At 39.5% G+C, this 19239-nt stretch overlaps 1 protein-coding gene across 1 annotated transcript in view; it reads left to right on the forward strand.

The window, feature by feature from the left end:
* Window positions 1-18900, forward strand: part of LOC139798518 (rap1 GTPase-GDP dissociation stimulator 1-like) — a 31879-nt gene extending 12979 nt beyond the window's left edge. The window contains exons 2-13 of the mRNA XM_071749298.1: window positions 943-1053; window positions 1902-2024; window positions 2176-2301; window positions 4051-4179; window positions 5385-5510; window positions 6101-6244; window positions 9445-9579; window positions 12699-12824; window positions 15386-15525; window positions 16391-16517; window positions 17382-17510; window positions 18690-18900. Coding sequence (XP_071605399.1) covers window positions 943-1053; window positions 1902-2024; window positions 2176-2301; window positions 4051-4179; window positions 5385-5510; window positions 6101-6244; window positions 9445-9579; window positions 12699-12824; window positions 15386-15525; window positions 16391-16517; window positions 17382-17510; window positions 18690-18823 — 1550 coding nt within the window. The 3' untranslated portion in view covers window positions 18824-18900. The remainder of the gene's footprint in view (window positions 1-942; window positions 1054-1901; window positions 2025-2175; window positions 2302-4050; window positions 4180-5384; window positions 5511-6100; window positions 6245-9444; window positions 9580-12698; window positions 12825-15385; window positions 15526-16390; window positions 16518-17381; window positions 17511-18689) is intronic.
* The last annotated feature ends 339 nt before the right edge of the window (window positions 18901-19239 follow it).

The raw sequence follows: 19239 nt of genomic DNA on the forward strand, positions 1-19239 counted from the left end.
AAACATTGCAATCTCTGTCTTAATTCCAGTCTACATAGATCTTGAAAACATTTTCAAATTCTAGATATTCACCTAAAAAAAATAAAGAATAAAAGCTAACTTGAAAAAGATTAAAGCAAGTTATCAAAGCTTCTATAGAGTAAATATTAAATGAATTGGCAGAAGGATTACAAAGGAGAGATATAATAAAAATCCATCTAATCATGACAAGCATGGAAAAGGCAAATAGTGAAGGATCATTCATTTCTCTTACAACAGAAACTCAAAAGCCATTAGCTTTGAGCTTTTTGACAGATATTTCAAAACAAAGGGAAGTACCTTCCTCTTACAACAATGAAACTGTGGAACAACATCAGTGTGCTGTGGCAATAAAAAGTATGAATTATATTAAATAGGTAATTAAACAAATCCATGGAACAAAAGTCCATCAATATGTATTAAATACGTTGTATAAATACCAGTTATGTCCCTAAAGGCCAAGGCTGGGAGAACCTAGGGGAGAAGTATGTTACCACATCTGTTTCTTTCTTGCATTCATTCAGTGCCTGCTTCTGCCCACTATCAGATTAGATGCTAAACTATCTGAACTGCAAGTATTATCTTTATGATAAAGAGGTATTTAGAAGTGACAGGTTTGATTTTCATTTTCTAATTATTCCTCTCTCCTCCCTACCTCAAACTCTTCCAGATTTGTAATGTTAATCTATGTTTTTTTAGATAGAATTAATCTCTGCATATTTATGCCTGCACAAGAGCTGTGAGCTCTCTGAGAGTCTCTGACCTCTCATGCTCTTGGATTAAATGAGTTCTTTCATGAGCATATTTAGATCTGGAACCTTCAGATGATGATCTTATGGTCAGACATTGTCAGTGAAAAGAAATATTAGCAAGTCAGTATTTCCCATACTGGCTCACCACAGATTTCCATGCCATTCCATTTAGAAACCCTGAGCCAGCACCTGGAATACCTTGGGCTCTGCAGAGATGACACAGAAGCTGAAGATCAGATCCTTGAAAGTCTGAATGGGATTCTCCTGGCTCTTACTGAAGACAGCTAAGTATCACTCCTGATCACTATTTAACCATTTGCACAATCTGAAAGCATTCACTGGAGGTTTTGGCCTCTTTGGTGATAATCTGTATTACAAGAAATGATTGCTGCTGGACCTGTCATTATCCTCAGTCTGCTTTGTTGTTCTCCCCTTCTGTCTGTTGACTTGCAAATCTGCCTGTGACCAGATAAAGCTAAAACACCTGAAGGTGCAGAGAAATTCCAAATTTAGTATTTTATTTACTGCAAATTCCTAGGATTAAACTGAGGTGACACTACCAGGTCAGGAATTTAAAAAGTAGTTCCTGGTCTCTTTATAAGGAAGTCTTTAAAGACTCTGCACAATCTCCTGAAATGACATAAACTTGCATTTACTTGAATCTCCTGGCAGATGCTGATTTACAGCCTTAAGGAGACTGGACACTTTTGATGTAAAACAGATAAAAGAATTGGCTGTTCTAATTGCTAGTCCAATAAAAAGATACTGTGCCTTCCTAGAAAACAAATTGCTGAGCCATACCTCAGGAACAGAATCTTAATCCCTGACTTCCGATGCTTTATCCAAGCATCCTCTTACTGTCAGAGAAAATAAAACTGCTTTGCTCTTTGCTTTAGCACCTGTGCTTCAATTCAGCATGAAGCAGAATAATCAGCTGGAACTACATTTGCTGTCAGTCAAGCAGATGATAGTTCCCATATATTTGGATTTAGACAGCCTTTGAGTGAGCCTTGTTAAATCAGAGGCTTGGATTCCACAGATACCCACTCAGATCTCCAGGAAACAAAGCACATGTGAACAAACCCCCTGCAGAACTGCTGCAACTCGCGTTGTTAACACTTATCATTACAGAGCAGAAATCCTTCAGCCTACTCAGAGAAAGTGGGATCTTCCTAAATCTGGCAAAAATCCTGAAGGGCAATCCACGATGTGCAGTGAAAGCAGCCCAAGTGCTTTCAGAGATAGTCAAGAATGGTATGTTGCACTCCAGTGTTACTACAGGACATATTACGGCATGGGAGCTCAGCTCCTGAGTTCTGTTTCGTAGCTATAGGCAATCCATTTTGCAACTGTTTTATTTCAAAATGGCAAAAAACCACAAAGTCCCTCTCCTTTACCTACACAGAGGAAATGAAGAAACCATGTATTGAAGCAGACTTGGTTCTAACTTTGATACCTTTGCTGGAGAGCACAGACCAAGACATGTTGCTTCATGCTGGGAGAGCAATTGGCCGTATCTGCTACGACAACCGTAAGTACCAGCCTGAGAGAATCCTATTTCCTAGGAAATTCCTATTTCCTCTGGCTATGGGGGCATTTTCTTATGAGACCCAAGTACATCCTCCAGAGATGCAGCTCTTCTCTCTAGCTGTAGGGCCATTTTCTTATGAGACCCAAGCACATCCTCCAGAGATGCAGCTGTGACAGCTCACAGACACTAGTCTGAATGTATATCAAACACCTATTAAACTCTGTTTTCCACTGTATTTTTGACTTCAAGGTGACACCTATTTGTCAGAACTGCTCTGGCACTAGCAGAGCCTCATATTTATCTTGCTCAGTTTTGCAACACTGCCTTAGGCTCAAATCCTAAATGGTTTTGTCTCCTTTCAAAGTAACTACAGCATCCATGAAGCAAAGCGCTTGTTTAAAAAGTGTGTCAGAAAAAAAAGACTAAAAAATACCCAGATGTTTATCTGTGCAAGGAACAGCCTTCTCTGAGGACTGCTGCTTGCATATAGATCTTTGTGCTCCAGATTTTGCCACAAAGTCAGGACACCAGCATGCCTGCTGGTACACCAGCACTGCTGCAGGGTATGGCCATGCTGCAAATCTTCTTTGCCCCTGCCAGAAGGCAGGCTCAGCATAGGTTTGACAGCAGATATAAGATACAAGCTTTAAGAATTTCTATCACTAACACAGCAATAAATACATTGTAGAAAAATGAACTTTAGGGATGCCCCGACTGGATTACAAACACAAATGCCACAATAGTACCCAGACACTTTCTGGTGTCTGTCACACGTGCTGTCATCCAAGTTGCAGTCTGGCTCAACACAGGGCTGTTTTTAGGATCATTTTAGATATTAAACTTTTACTCATTACAAGGCAAACTACAAAAAAGAAAATTTTCAGCGTTTTCCTCAGCAATTCTGCATGTGGGTGGAGACAACTGTAGTTAGTATACTAGGACCAGAACCAAAATAATCTTTGTATTAATTTGTTGTATTTTGCTCACTTCTCTTAAATCACATTAATTTACACCTGCCTGAGGACTTTACTATAAAAATTCCAAAGTACCTTGAAGTCATCCAAGAATCCCTATGTGCTGATAAATTAAAAATTTAAAAAAAAAATGGAAGAAGAAGATTCCTCTATATCAATTTTAAAGCAGTCTGCCTCTCAGTGATATAATAGCCCAGGTATTGGTACAGTGCCTTGTTTTAAAGGAGTTATTTTGCAAAAAGCATGGATAGGCCACATGCAGAGTATATCAACACTGTTGATCCCTGAAAGCAGAGCTGTCATTAGACTGTGCTTTCTCTTGGGTTTCCTGCCCCCTCCATCTCCAAACCCTTCAGAACAAAAGAAGCCATATATTAATAAGGCTGAGATTCTCATTTTTCTGAGAGAAATAAACCAGTTGTCAGCTCCTCACTCAATTTTCAGGCATACAGCAAGATATACAGTCCCTCAGAACTGACTTTAGAAGCTGTGCTAGTAGTAGAGATGCTCAGACAATTGTCCTTATATATTTTTACAATGGCTTCGTTCCTCAAGTCAAAGCAGAACCAGAAGGTTCAGCAAAAGTCTGTCCTGAACCTGCATTTCATCCCCTCACACACAGTAGCCCGAACCCACAGCACAAAATCTTTAGGAATTCCAACAGTGTGAGAAAGACCCAGGTTATCTTGCTGCAAAACACCTCAGCTGGACCCTTTTCACTAGCTTAATGGGTCCCTCTTTAATAACCTTGAAGTTTTATGCTTCCTGTTACCAGGGGATCTCCAGGAAGAGCTGGTGAAGGTAGGAGTCATCACATCACTGGTCAGAATACTCACTGATTATGCAGAGAGTGAGCCCCTTATCCATGTTGATCTGCTGGCCTTATGCAATCTTGCAGACCTGGGTAAGTAACTGGTTTTGTATCTTGGAGCAAAATATCTTCACCCTGCAGCTATTTTTCCCTGCAGAACCCCCACAGGCTTGTGGGCTTCTCTTTGTTTTGGTTTTGGGGTTTTTTTGTGGGGGTTTGTTTTTCATTAGGTTATTTGAAGAAGGTGAGGGTTTTTTTGTCTTATGTTTATTTCAGATTTTTCTTTGTAAACACTACTGCTGCTATCTAATCAGGGACTGGCCACAGTATCTGGATTGGAGAAGTAACCACTCTTTCCTGGGGTACTCCCAGTTGCTGACACTATGCTAAAAGAATAGGCAGCTTTTCATCCAGAAAAAAAGAGAGAGGGCATAACTTTACATGGTAAATTGACAGTGTCACCTACTTCAGATACAGTACATTAAAACCTAATTTATTTAATATTTATTTCTCTTTAATAACTAAGTTTACACACCTTAGTGAAGCAGCTTCCCTTTTCATTTACACAATTTCCAAACCAAAGGCATCTCCACTGATTAAAAATACATCTGCCTTAGTTGTGTAAGTGGTGATGGGAAAAAGACCAAGTAAAAATATATTGAAATGCTCTATATACAGTCTGGCTACAATTTTATCTGCTGCTTCCTGCATGCAGGGGGACAGGCAGGGAAGGGGGTTTGGTATCACACTGTCACATCATCCTCTAAGGTCTGTCCTTTCTAGATCTCTCATATTACTTAATACCACATTACATCCAAATCTTGTTCTATGCAAGACAGCAGGCAAACTTTAAAAAAAAGAAAAAATTTAAGAAAAAAAAATCTGATCTCTGTTAACATACACCTTGTAGCTGCTTAGGATCCCAGAAAGACTGGAACATTCCAATCAAAGCAGAAAATATGCTACCACAGCAAACTGGCCTGTGCCAATTTGATAAATTAAATAATCATACTACAGATGGATTTAGAAGAGTCAGTGGAATTAAGCTAGGATTAATTTGGCAGCTAATATCACTGCTACAGAGATTACATTAAAACAGTGTTAAAGAAAGAGGTGGGGGGAAGAAGGCATGGAGTAGAGATTTGCTGTCTCAGTGCTGTCCAGAGGGACAAAAGCATCTAAAAAACCAGAAAAAGCCTTCAGAAACAAAGTAGTGTCTAACCACTTCAGATTACACAGGGATATGCTTTTTAACATTTAATCAAACATTCAAAAACCTGACTTCATCATACACACAGACACAGCCAAGGAAGCTCTCAGCAAGACCAAAGTTGCTGAACAGCTGGTGAAACAACTGAGAAGAGCAAGGAACCATGAGAGGTTAGAAATGGTCTTTGAGATCCTGCAAGCACTTGCAGAAAATGGTAAGGCTCCTCTTCAGCTTGGGGGAAAGAGGGGAGACAGTGTACTGGTACTTAGCTTGAGTTTGCCATAAAACTATATGAAATCCTGGCCTGAGCAAGACTGTGAAGCTTAACAGGTGAGGCAACAAAGAAAAGGAGGGGGGAGAGTAGCATTCCTCTCTATTCTGGTGGATTCCTGAAATGGCAGGTACACACCATGAAGAATTAGTGTGAAACAGGAAAGCAGATTAGAAAGATTATTTTTTATTAAAAAATTACAACTAAATATCACCCAAGTTATCTAAGCAGTGTTGTAATAAGCACTGAGAAGTGTCCACTAAAAATATCTAGATGCCTGGTACGGACTATAAAGAACTGAAAACTCAAGACTGGTAATAAAAGAAATGTCAAAGATCAGTGCAGATCTTTGTGCCTTTGCTCAATCTGCCTTGGTGTTATCCTGCTACCAGAATAACCATTTCAAAAAAATCCAAAACAGTTACTTCACCTGAAAAGAAAAAGACTGGCTGAAGTTCAAGGATTTAACTTCCTAGTTTGAAGCACTTCAAAGACCCAAGGAGCTCTAGTGTGCTTTTACTGTGATCCCACAGATGCTCTGAAAGTGCAGCTGGTGGAGGCAGGCGTGCAAGAAGCACTGTCTGAGATCCTGCTGAGGCTCCAGGGCAGTTCACAAGCTGAGGACACGTGCATTGTGAAGGCTGCATCAGATCTCATCGTCTCCCTGCTTCTTGGAGGTAAAACAGGGCATACTGACAGTCCAGATATATTAAGAAACAATATCAGAAAGTCCCCTTAGCAGAGGAGTTCCTACCTGCTGTTGCTTTCATCACTGCCTTCGTTTCCTTCACAGGGACACATTCCCAACCTGTTTCATTATCCTAAGAGATTATTCTCAGACAACACACTTTTTCACTTTTTAGAGGAGCCTAGTGCTTATGTTGCCATTATCCTCTCAATAATTTGCATACCTTGCCTCAAGTCATCCACCACAGTGGCTGCTCCTGCACAGAACACCAACACAAAGCACTCCAACTTCAAGCCACAGTAGCTCTGCCTGGGGCTGTCAGCTCACACCCCATTTCTCTGAAACAGTAACATCTCCTGCTTTTCTGCAGACTGGAGAATTGCATGCCTCTAAGTTACAGGTGCTAATGATATTGAAGTCGTTTGACAGACAGAATTGTGAAAAATGGGGTCATCAGGTACATGCAAACTTTCACACCTTTATTTTTCCCCCCCCCAAGTCAAACATTATTCGAGTGGAGACTCTGGAAATGCTTCATGGTAAATACATTTATATATATTTAAAAATTGCAATAATTTTATGTTGGTTTATGTTTTAAGTCACTTTTAGGAATAGAGGGTTACTCAGACACATGAGGGGGGAGGGGAGGAGGGATGAACTCCACAGATAAGCTATTTTATCTTTCACACATTCCTGTTATAGAAACCAACATGCCTTAACACTATGCAGAGAGAAACAGAGGGACTCTCAGACTCCTGGAAGACATGCTGTGCTGAAATCAGACTGAAGAAGATATCCCTCCAAGTTCTCTCCTTTCTCACTGACAGCTGCTGTACTGGGTTCAAACTCAATTAACAAAAAGGAGCTTTTAAAACATTGCTCAACTTCCTGCATTAATATAAGCTTAACTATTATAAAAGAAGATGAGACTTTGTTTTTGGATTTTTTCTTTACATAAGCTATCACACACACATCACCACACCCCCACCCCCCACTTCCTTTCTAGATTCCCTTTCTTCCTTGTCTTATACCTTGCTCTGAATCAGCCATTGTGAACCAGAGCTCCACAGGGGCCACAGAAATGCCCTTGGTGCCTTTAAACTGGCTGTCTTCAATTTATTCAGTTGAATGGCTTGCTTTGTCACTTGCTCTTCTCCCTCCATCTCCCCCATAACCCCATTAGATTTTTCTTGTGGAGAAAGTGAATAATCCCTTTCAGGCCCCAGTCTGTACCACTGATGTATGGACAGCCTTTAATCTAAGAGGAAAAAAAAACCCCTATGGACATCTGATTTCAGCATCAAATGATTTCTGAGGCACTGAAAAGATGACAGACAGCTTTTGCAGCTATCAAAGTGGCTGTTCCTATCAAACTTTAACTATGAGCCATTAAATTGAAGGTTTTGCTGCTATCCAAGCAAAAATCCATAGGAGAACCAATTTGAAGCTCTGCAACAATCAAAGCAAGACAACCACTAATGGGTTCTGCCTATTTGCACTTTACTACAAGAGAGAGAAAAAAAATACTCCTCTGTTCTTTAGTGTGAAAGGTGGGGGTAGGAGAAAAATGAAGTTCAATTAAGGTTAGTCTATATGAAGATCAAAGGGTTTTGCCTGTAGAATTTTGTCAGACCAAAAGAGATGGTCTATTCCTAGAGAATCTACTCCTAAAGAGGACTGGGCAATTTTCCTCACATACTTTGATCACCAAAGATTAGGATCGGGCAAGAGAACATTTGAAGAACCACAAGGAAAAAGATCAGCTTTAAAGAATGTATGCACAACTTGGTATTGAAAGATTTTTGCATGAGAAGAATCTCAACTATTTCACACATAATTCTCTCATGAAAATATCTACTTCCATTTTAAACACAGATGACAAATTCTTATTTAACACATGTAGTAATACAGGGGAAAATATGCTATTTACTAAAATGCTAAGATTAAAGTAACAGCAGGCATTGGTTCAAAAGACATTAAAATCAGCAAAAGGGGTTAAAATTACTAGAGCCATTTTGAAGTGTCATACACACAAAAAAAAGTCTGCCCACAGGAGGCATGAAGTTAGTACCACAAGCAGCACATAAAGCTACTTCTGGCAAAATTCTGTATTTGTATGAAGTCTACATACTTCCACAAGTAATTGCTTACTCATGCAAAGATGTGGTCTTCCTGTATGGTTTTTACTTTGTTTTGCCACATTTCAACAAATAGAAATCTCATAAGAACAGTGCAGGATTAAAGCAGTGTTGACTGGTGTTGGGAATATGCTTCTCTAGCAGTATAATACACTGCATAAAATAGAACACAGAAAACTATTTGCCAGATGGCATCCTCAAAACACTCCCTTCAAGAATCCAGACTGCATTACGAAGGGTTTCCTTTTGTTGTTCAGGGGAAGACCTTCTCATTTCCATTAAAGGTGAGCTAAGGACCTTCTGATAATTGATAATTGTCACCTCTGCAGAGCAAGTTCTCAGTGAGAGATACAGGCATGCACTGACAAAATATTGCAGAGCACATGCTGGGCAAAATGGTAGCTTTTTGGAGTGTACAAATCTGCTCTTTCATCAGCATTAAGTGGATCAGAAATCTCTAGGTCGACTTGTATCTTTCTAGCTTCATATGAGTGGAACACAATTTGACTTCTCATTTCAGAAACTGGGTTTCTCAAAACAGTTAGGAAAAAACTAGGGCTGATTATTTTAGTGACAAATTGTTTGACTATGAGGAGTAACAGCAGTACAAAACTAGCAATCAGACTCACCACTGCTGGATAAGATCCTTGGTCTCTTTTCAATCATTTCTTAAACCAGTAGAACAGCAACACTGAATAAAGCAATTCTGTGGAGAAATGTAAATTTTCCACCAGTTTTCCACCACAAAAATAAAGCACTACTGAGGAAGAAATTAACTGGACAATACACGATTTTGAATTTCACAGAGACTGTCCCTAGAAGGCTCTCAAGCTAAGCTTTTCTAGGTGGTGTCTTTGCATTAGTTCAGAGGTGGCTGATGTCCACCTACCTCTGGGGAGTTGGAGACTAAAAAACAATGCAAAAACTAAACTTTCAATCTTATCAAAATGAAAAAAGTGAAGGCGATGACCCCCAGAATTATCACTTTACACAATTAATACCTGTTATTGTTTCTTATCTCTCACCTGCTTCCTTTTCCCTCTTTCTTCAGATGGCAACTGTGTACGAATGGTGCAGCTGGGAGTCATACATCAGCTTCTGGATCTCTTGCAGAAACATGCAGAGAGTGAAGATGTCTCTGTTCAACAAGCTGCACTCAGTGCACTTCGAAACCTTGCTATTCCAGGTACAGAGTTTGAAGGAAACTGACTTACTCTGAGTCTTTGCAAAGACAGGTCACATGAATCAAGATCTGTTCAGCTCTGTTCAAGTCATCAATTCCAGTCCCCTGTACCTTGAGGGGCAATTGAACATTTTCCCCCCTGCAGAGACATATTTTTAAATAATTCATCAGGACTTCTCATCTATATAAAGAGTCTAAATATAATAATGTGTTATATTAACAGCTTGCAGCAGTTCAAGAAAAAAAATGCAGAATAGGGTTTATAGCTTAATATACAGAGTGTATATTGGGTGGAGCCACCACATGACAGCTGGTAGGGATTTCATCAATCTGCTCTTCTATAAAGCCAACACACACTGCAAATTTTGCCTTTGTAACACATTCAAAAACTACAAAAATTAAAGGGGGAGTGTAAGAAAGATTGGGACAGACATTTTAGCAGGGCCTGTTGTGATAGGACAAGGGGTAATGGTTTTAAATTAGGAGAGGGTAGATTAGAGGGTAGATATAAGGAAGAAATTTTTTACAATGGTGAAACCCTGAGAACAGGTTGCCCAGAGAGGTGGCAGATGCCCCAATCCCTGGCAACATTTCAGGTTGGATGGGGTTCTGAGCAACCTGATCTTGTTGAAGATGTCCGTCCTCACTGGAGGGGGTGGACTGGATGACCTTTAAAGGTCCCTTCCAAGGAAAAAGAGTCTATGATTGTGGTCTTTCTTTCAGAAGTTTGTACTGCTTCTCATCTCAACCTCATTGCTTTCATAATAAAGTGCAATTCAGGCCAAAAATGCTTTTCTAGGGACTTAACAGTACAGCACCTTGCCAGAGTCCTTACACTGCTGTCTGGTACTCCGGAGATGAGCAACACAACACCAATTTTCTAGAAATAAAAGAACTGAAGTTGTCTGGTGACTTTATTGTGCAAGCCAGACAGCATGCTTGGTTTAACAGTTTTCTGCATTATCACTGCTTTTACAGGCCTAGAATAAAGAATGTTAGGTTGGATAATATACTAGTTGCTACTTTGCCTCCACTTTTTAAAGCCCGATACACTCATTCCTTCTTGCAGAGAGCGCTCTTCAGAACATCACCTGTTTCAACTTATTTTTGTTAAGTTCTCAAGTAATTTATTTGGTTTGGCTCACATTATCTGGATGATAATAGCCAGACATGTCTGTCTATTCAGTATTTTAATAGACACATTTCACACCTTAAGCTCCTTGCTGCTTCTGTGTATATTTTACTTCTCTGTAAAGAGATTTTCTGCCACCACTCACATCAGCAGATAGAGGCCAGTGCAAATTGCTTTTTGGTGCTACGAGCATGCAGTATTTCAATCAAGTTACAACCTAGCACAAAGCTATTGAAAGATAATCATAAAATCATAAACAATCATGGAAAGCTATGCAGCTGAAATTAGGAGGGTAATTTCGTAGGCAAAATATAACTGTCTTTTTTAGAATGAAAAGGTGAATTATTTCTATAAGTGTAGGGGTGTCCAGTGCTTAGTTCTCATTGACTTCACTCCTTCAGTATGTACAACAGGAATTAATTATTACAAGCAGCAAAGATACAGATGAATCTCATTGTTAAGATAGCAATTTTGATGTTGTTTCCCTTGACAACAAGCAGGGATGATCACAGTCTAGCATACAATAGAACCTATTCCTCACCAAACACCACTTTTGGCAATGCCAAGCCCATGCACTCCTTGGGAGTTCCTTAACAAAGCAAAGAATAAAGATGATCTTGCAAAGATCAGATTCAAAACTCCAGAAAAACATGGTTGCAACCTACAACTTCATCCCTCTATCACTTCCTGCAACACATAGCAACAGAAGATCATTTCAGTTCTTTGAAGTTGTACTTTAAAAAGCTCACCTACGAATTATAAAGCATCTATGTCTGAATACAACCTAGTATATTGAGTCTGCTCTGGTTATGTATTCTGTTCAACTCCTATTGCAAACTATTATTGATCTTTCCAAGTGTGTTGGCAATGCATGGTACTTCAAATGTTATTCATGCACTGTGCTTTTCCTCATCAACTTAAAAATATATCAGGATATGAAAGCTTTAAGACATTCCATCCCACTAATACATCACTTCCAGAAATACACCAAGTCTATCACTTTCAACAGTTTACACAGTCTGCTACCTGGGAAAAGACAATAAACCAAAACAAAACTGAGTGAAAATCCAAATAAATCATAAAACAGAAATTAAATATGGCTCAACACTTGCAAATGGGCACAGCAGTTGTCTTCAGTTAATTCAAGTAATGGCCTGAAAAGAGAACAGGTTTATATAAAAAAAGTGGGAAAAAGTCATTATGCTCTAGTGACTGGAATCACTGCCACTGAAACGAAGACATTAAGAGCAAATTAGTTAACAGTGTCTGCTCTCTATCTGCCCAACAGAGGGGTCCAGTGTAAGAGTTATCTTCCCAGTTTCACTGTCCTGCCATTCCTTCCCCTCAGAAAAAGCCATTCAGAAGAGAGGAGGAAAATTCCTCTGGAGGAAGCAGCTTTTGGTAGCACAGTTAAGCAGCATTTAAGACTCCTTGACAAGCTTCTGATTATTACCAGGGATTACTGAGCCAACAACTGGAGCAGACACAAGAATTAGGAGAGAAAATACAAATATAAATACAGAAAGAAAATGCATTCTCAGGAAATATGGCTATGTAAATCACTTCTGCCACACATTTAAGATGAGCAAGCACAGGAAATGCTTGCTTCTGTCTGTGGGCGAGGGGATGGATAATCTATTACAACTGTAAAAAAAGAAAAGAAACAAGAATGCTATGTTTTATTATCTTATGTGCTTCACTCCAGGCAGGGCTGAGATCAAAAGTAACCAAAATATCATTTACAGAAACTCCTAAAAAGTTTTTAGCTCAACTAAAAAGAATCCTAAATGGTCAGAGAACCCTTCAATTTCTGAGCACTCTAACAAGCTGGACCTTTTGCTGAGTGTAACAGAGCATAAAATTCAGAACAACAGCTATGTCATATCTGTATTTTCATATGCTTGTGTAGTTACTGAGCTTCACACTGACAGTTTTTGGGGGGTCTTTTTTTTGGTTGGTTGGGTTTTTTGTTTCTTTTTTGTTTTCCTAGTTGTTATCAAGGTTCAAAATCTGGAGGAAGGAGTGGCAGAACGAATCCACACACTTGTAAGGTCAGAGATGCCTCCTGTGCAGTTTAAACTTCTGGAAACACTACGGACATTAGCAGATGGTCAAGGTAGGTGATTGCTGATGTTTACTGATGTAACTATACACCCCCTCCTCCCCTAGCCCTGGCAAGACACAGGATGTGCAAGGAGAACACAGACTCGGTGTCCTGCTAACCTAATTCCACTTAATCTGGAAAGCTTCCAACAGAGATGACTGCCAGAGGCTGCAATCCTTCCATACTGACCCCGCCAGCCTCAGAGGCAGATGAGAAACAAACCACATGGAAGATTCTGCAAGTAGTTGGTGAGAAAGCAAGGCCTTAAAAGGAAGATGTTTTCCACCAGAGATAAACCAACAAGGCATGAAAACAGTCAGGAAAAGAGTGAGCCTAAGGATTTACAGTGCCAAATCACAGCAGAAAAATTTGAGAACAAAAAGGATCAAAGTGAGCTGAGGTGGAGAGAGGAATGATAAATTAGTTTCTACCACTCACCCAAACTCTATGTACATTCCCATCTTTATTGTGCTGAGGTGGCTCAAATAGTAAATCTCGTTTTCATGTTGAAATATTTTGGGTTTTTGTTTGGGTTTTTTTTTTTTTATGATAAAAGTGGTCCAGGTTTTCGGAACACCAGAGCACCTGCTCCAGGACACTGCTCAATTCAGACCACTGTGAGGTGCAGGAATTAACAAGAAATAGGCCAAAAGCAGAATCAAAGTATGGCCATTTTGCTACAGGTACTGACAGCTGGTACAACACAATTGCAATTACAAATTCATCAGTTAGAAATTGTCCTATAATTCTATGCTCCACTCATTTACACCATTGCTGACTCCACTCTGATATGCAGCTACTTGCATCCTTTTTCAAATGAATGTGTGATATAAAAATTAGTTCTAGTACTCATCAACTTGCACTGATTCCAGCCCAGAAAAAAAGCTGCTTTAACTCATTTTCACCACAGTAGGAAATGGACATGGCAAGACACACAGGAACCTATCCTCCTCTTCTCAATCTTTGAGGGAACACCCTAGGTCACCTCTCTGGTTGTATCTGAATTGTGACAGGGGAGACACCAGTTACCTTTTAGGACTGAGACATCAGAATAATACAGACTTAAATCATCAAACACTGAATTTGCCTTTTTGTTTACCCAATGCTACTTGCTAGCCCTACTATGAAGACATAATTTGGCACAACTTCTGAATTTGAAACAATAGTTATCAAAGTGTAGAGAAGAAAAAGAGACGTAGATTATTCAGGGTTTACTCATTCCTATCTAAGAACATAATTTTTCCACCTTTAATTGCTTTCTATTCTGTCTACCCCTGAGCTAACATTGCCTTTAATTAACTCAGCCTGAAACTCTCACAAATCCACATCTACTAAGAAGTCCACACTACATTAGTTAATTGCATTATCCACTATAAATTCATTACTTTGACACTCACTGGGCACACATCTCAAAGCAAACATGTTCAACGAGGCTTAAAGCACCCAGATTCCTTGTGCTATTTTGACCTGCAGATTGTTCCTTAGTGTACTGGAAAAATAAAAAAAGAAAGAAGTGTTTGTCCTTCCTCACCTCTCTCTCAAAAATAGTGTTTAGGTTGATTTATGCTGCCTGCAAAGTATCCTGAACAACCATGGTGTTTATTGACACTAAACCTCTGGTGCATACTCTATTTGACCCTTTGCAGAGTATCTCAAAACAAATCCAACACAAGGGACAGGTAAAGAAACAGGAGCAGAGTGAGGCCCCATCAGCCAAACCTGTACCTTCTGTTCCAGGTGTCAACATTGATTCTTCCACAAGTTTTTACTTTGGCAAAGATTCAAGAGACAAACCTCCCCCTATCTTAAACGCACAAAGACTTCTCCCCGCATTTTTCCTTTTCTGAATTTACTCCTAACAAAGCAGGGACTTCCCTAGTTACCTTTTTTTCCAGACCTGTTTTGAATGACTAGAAACAGCTCATAGACCCTTTATATAGCCCATCTTAAGGAATGTACACTTTCCATTGATGGTCCCACCTCCCAAGCACAGAGATCAATAATTCCAGCAAGTCTTGAGATAGTGCTCCTGAAACACAGATGACAAAGTAAAGGCTCTTTCAAGCTGTGTGCAAAGTTTCCTTGATGCCCAAGACAGTTCAATTCATATTCAAAAGACAGGATTCAAAATTACAGACGTGTTGCAATTCTGTACAAAGTCTTGGTGTCCCACATGCTGCCAACAGCAATTATCACCATTGCTGGGAACACTGAAACCAGAATAGCTTCCAAAGAGTCCAGATCACATTTGTGCAAGGCTCAAATAGCAAAAGCAGCAGAGTATTTGCTTGCAAAGACATGAAGCTCTTCATTTTAAGCCCTGCTTCAGCAGCCTCTTAAAAAGGAAGAGTCTAGCAGAACAGCTTACTTTGTTCTTTTACCTCCAAGAGTTGCCCGAACACGACTGGCATTGCTCAGGTAAAGATTTCCAAGACCCCTCAGAAGCCCTGTGCTTTAGTTACAGCTCTGGAAGGGTACTGAGCTCAATCATGACTGCTCCTACATTCATTTGTGTGGCAGAAAGAGTGAAAAGCCTGATTTTGAATGTCTCTTGATGCTGTTTTTCTCTCCAGCTGAGGCAGCTGAAATTTTGGGTCAGGACCCCGTGCTGCTCCACAGACTGGTCCAGTGGTGCAGTGGTGCAGACCACACCGGTGTCCATGGGGAAGCAAACAGGCTGCTGGCATCCATCCTGAGTCACAACAGATCCCAGGTAGGAAAGCTGCTGTCTGGTATGTTCCTACATTGGCCTTCAAATATTTTGAAAGTTTGACAATATAGCTATAGGGTTAGTGTTAAACAGCACAGATTTATCATTAATACATGGAAGTTCACAGTGAAAACCCCTCCAGTCTGTCTCAGTACCAACAAGGACCAGAAAAGCAGCCACAGATATTGCATAGAAACAAGCAACAGGGCTCCTGTCACTCACCAACTTTTACCCTGCTTGAATAAAGCTTAACAGATGGTAAGAAGATAAAGCTCTTCTATATCCATAAATACTATTTACATGTGACAAATTAAAATGGCAAAGATAACCCCCACCTGCCAGTTCTCAGATTAAAGCCCAGTTATCTTCCTAGTGGTGGATGAACCTGGTGTGGTATCTGCTGACATATTAGGGCAGGCTTCTGTTTCTTGGAATCATGTTATGAAAAGCACACATCCCAACCATGCTTTGCTTTGAGGCAGTGATTAGAAGTAGATACTACCTGCACAGGCTTCTATAAATTAAAGTTTATCTTTGCTAGTTTGAAGGCTTGAAATGAAAGGCTGGAATAAGGTCAAAATACAACTCTTAAGACAAAAATACATCTATTTTTATCTTATAGATATGGATATCCTTAATTTTAAGTACTGATACTCCATAATCAATTTGACCAGCACTAGGCAGACATGTGTGATCAGTGCCAAAAGAAATGTTGTTATCTCTAGCCTTCAAATATCATCAGTTTGCACTGCAGCAGGCAAATTATTTCCATCTATTCAGAGACAGAAAAGGACAGCCTCATTTATTTCTTCTTTCAACTTCATTCTGAAGTCAGCTTTCCAGAGATATTTTGCCTTTACTTTAACAGGAAGTGGTCAAAGCCATCCAGGAGGCACAAGGAGTGAAGCATCTGGTTTCCATGACAACAAGCAATCACGCTGCCACACAGAATGAGGCTCTGAATGCCCTGACAACAGCATCTGCAATTGATTTAGGTATTTTTCTCCTAAAAGCAATAGTGTGTGCACCATCCTCAATTATTAGGAAATGTTGCCATGCTATTAATTCTACGTAACGTGTAAAAAAAAAAAAAAAAAAAAAAGAAAAAAAAGGTTTTCTTGTGCAGATTTAACTCTTCAGCATGAAATAAAAGAGGTCAATCATCCAAAAAAGCAAAAGGCACCAGGAATTGCCCAAGGATTTTTTCATTCAGGGTAGAGTCAAGTGATCAAGCTGCCTGGACAGGCACCATCTGTTGACCAGCATAGTATGATGCTGGAAACATACACAAATAAAAAACTACAAGTGAAGTAAAGGTGATGAAGACTATTGGAAAATATGAGAAAGTTTAAGACAACATTAGAGACATATTATAAACTTGAATGGTCAATGAAGACTAACAATGGAGGAAATACAGGTGTATTTAAATGCAGGAGATAATAAAGCAGAAGCATTGATAGAAGAGTCTTGCAGAAGCTGCAAATGAAGTGTGAGAAGCACAACGATGAAATACTTTTCCTGAAGTGATGTTCAAAGAGATTCAATGTTGGGGTTTTCTTCTGATTTTTCCTGTATGACTGATCACATTTGTAAATGGGTCTCAATTTAAAGACAATCACCCAGACATCTACAGTATACAAGTTTTGTCTTCCAGAATGAGGCCAGTGAAAAAACACTATATAGAAAATAATACAGAAATTCTCCAGTACACAATACAGATGCCCAAGACATCCCTGTATAGCAAATTTCAAATGAAGCCAGTCAGGAAGTTTATTTTCAAAAAGCAAGCATGTTCACTTTCTAGATTCTTTTCAGTTAACAGTTCAAGTATCTGTCGGGGTTGTTTTTTTTTTTTTCAGATACCCTTGAAGAATCTTTTAAGGAATCACAGCTAGTTCAAAGCTTACACAAACTTCTACAAGATGATAAAACAAGTCCTGAGGTGAAATGTAATTCATTGGGTCTTTTGTGCAGTCTTCTTAATTCAGGTAACTTCACTTTCAGTTGTCTGTGATGAAAGGATGGGCATTTGATGAAAATTCAAGCATTACTGAAATGTGCTGCTAATGATGTTGCAGTCAAAGAGCAGTAAAGGATATTAAAGAGGTTCATTCTTTAGGGATGACCAAAAATCCCAGCCAAGCAGCTCCTTTAAAGAAAGTTGATTAATCCATCAGTTGAATAAAAAAAATAATGGCTTTATTCCAGTGGGTCAGTGGCATAATCAAGTCCTAAAATAGCAAAATTAGAGCCTTGTATCTTTAGATACACATAAAAATATCTGGCAGTCTCAGGTGCTGTATAAATCACAGCCTTTATCTGTTGAAAGAAACAGCATCATCTTGCACAGGCATATACTTATTCTGCCTATGCCATAAGTAAACCAGAAGCTGAGAAAACAGCAATTTTTGCAATACTGCCTTGCACAATAACTTTTAGTGGAACAGATGGAGGAGATTATTTCCATTTCTCTCATTTCACAGTTAGGGAAGGCTCTAAATGCTTTGACCAAGATCTGACTCTTCCTGTCTGTGTGACACTGAGAACAACCACCCTGAAAACATGAGTCCAAAGATCTCGTGCTGGTTTCTCATCTCTTAATACATGAATCACAAACAGAAAATAACATTTGCACTCAGGCAAAGATCCACCATAAGAAGAGCTGACTCTCAAATCCTGGAGCCTCCCCATATTGGCAGACAAGCTAGACATTGCAGTATTTTTTTTTCCTGTAGCCACACAGATATAGGAACAGGGATAAGCATTTTCATCTTTCAGTGCCACTACAGAGTATTGACACATGAATGTTCTCTAAGACTTTTTTCCAGAGGTGTGTAAAGCACTTTATAGACTAACCGTAACACTTAAGAGTTGAGTCTTAGCAATATGAAAGGTTAAAAAAAAGCATACAGGCCAAAAAATGCTGGAACTGTCCTGTATTATATTTTCAAAGTGCTTTTATTCAATCAGTTCTTGGAAGTCAAAGTGGAGAAAAAGTTCTTAACATGCTCAGTACTTCCAACAGCTGAAAGGGTATCTATTGAGAAATGTATTTAAAGCAGCTCACTTGAAACGGCAAGTACTCCAAACTTTTATCTTTCAACAGCTATCGGGAGCCTTTATGCCACAGCATGTCACTAAAAGTCAGCATTTCATCTCCTGTTTAGGTGACCTGAGACAAGAAATAGAAGAGGACAAGATTAAGGAAACCCTTGAACAACTCTGCAGCCACAGCAATGCAAATGTGGTCAAGGAGGCTGCCATGGCTTTACAGCTTTTGAGAGGAGAGAGACCCCACTAAGCCCCCCTCTTCCTCACAGCAACCCTGCACCACTGCTGAGGCAAAGGCAATAAAACACCAGCTTTGCCAACCCTAAACTGCATTTGTCATGTTGCTGCATAACACTGCTAAAGCCCAGGCACAGCTCCTGCACTTTTAAAGCTGTACATTCAAAACCAAACTCATGTGCTCATTGATTTGCATCACTGCTGCTCCTCACTGAGCTCCTAACACACAGCAGTAGCAATGAGCCCTGTCCAGTGGTCTTGGAAAGCTTCTTATGAGAATAAGAAGCATGAGGCAGCCTGTAATACATTTTTAAGTTGCTTGGTTTTGTCAAAACAGGACATCACTTGCAACTTTCTTATACTTATGGAAGTCATCATGAAAAAATTTCAAGGTTGTATCATCCCACCTGAAAAAATGGGTGTTTCCAT

This window comes from Heliangelus exortis, chromosome 7 (assembly GCF_036169615.1).
Source record: "Heliangelus exortis chromosome 7, bHelExo1.hap1, whole genome shotgun sequence".
Taxonomy (NCBI): domain Eukaryota; kingdom Metazoa; phylum Chordata; class Aves; order Apodiformes; family Trochilidae; genus Heliangelus; species Heliangelus exortis.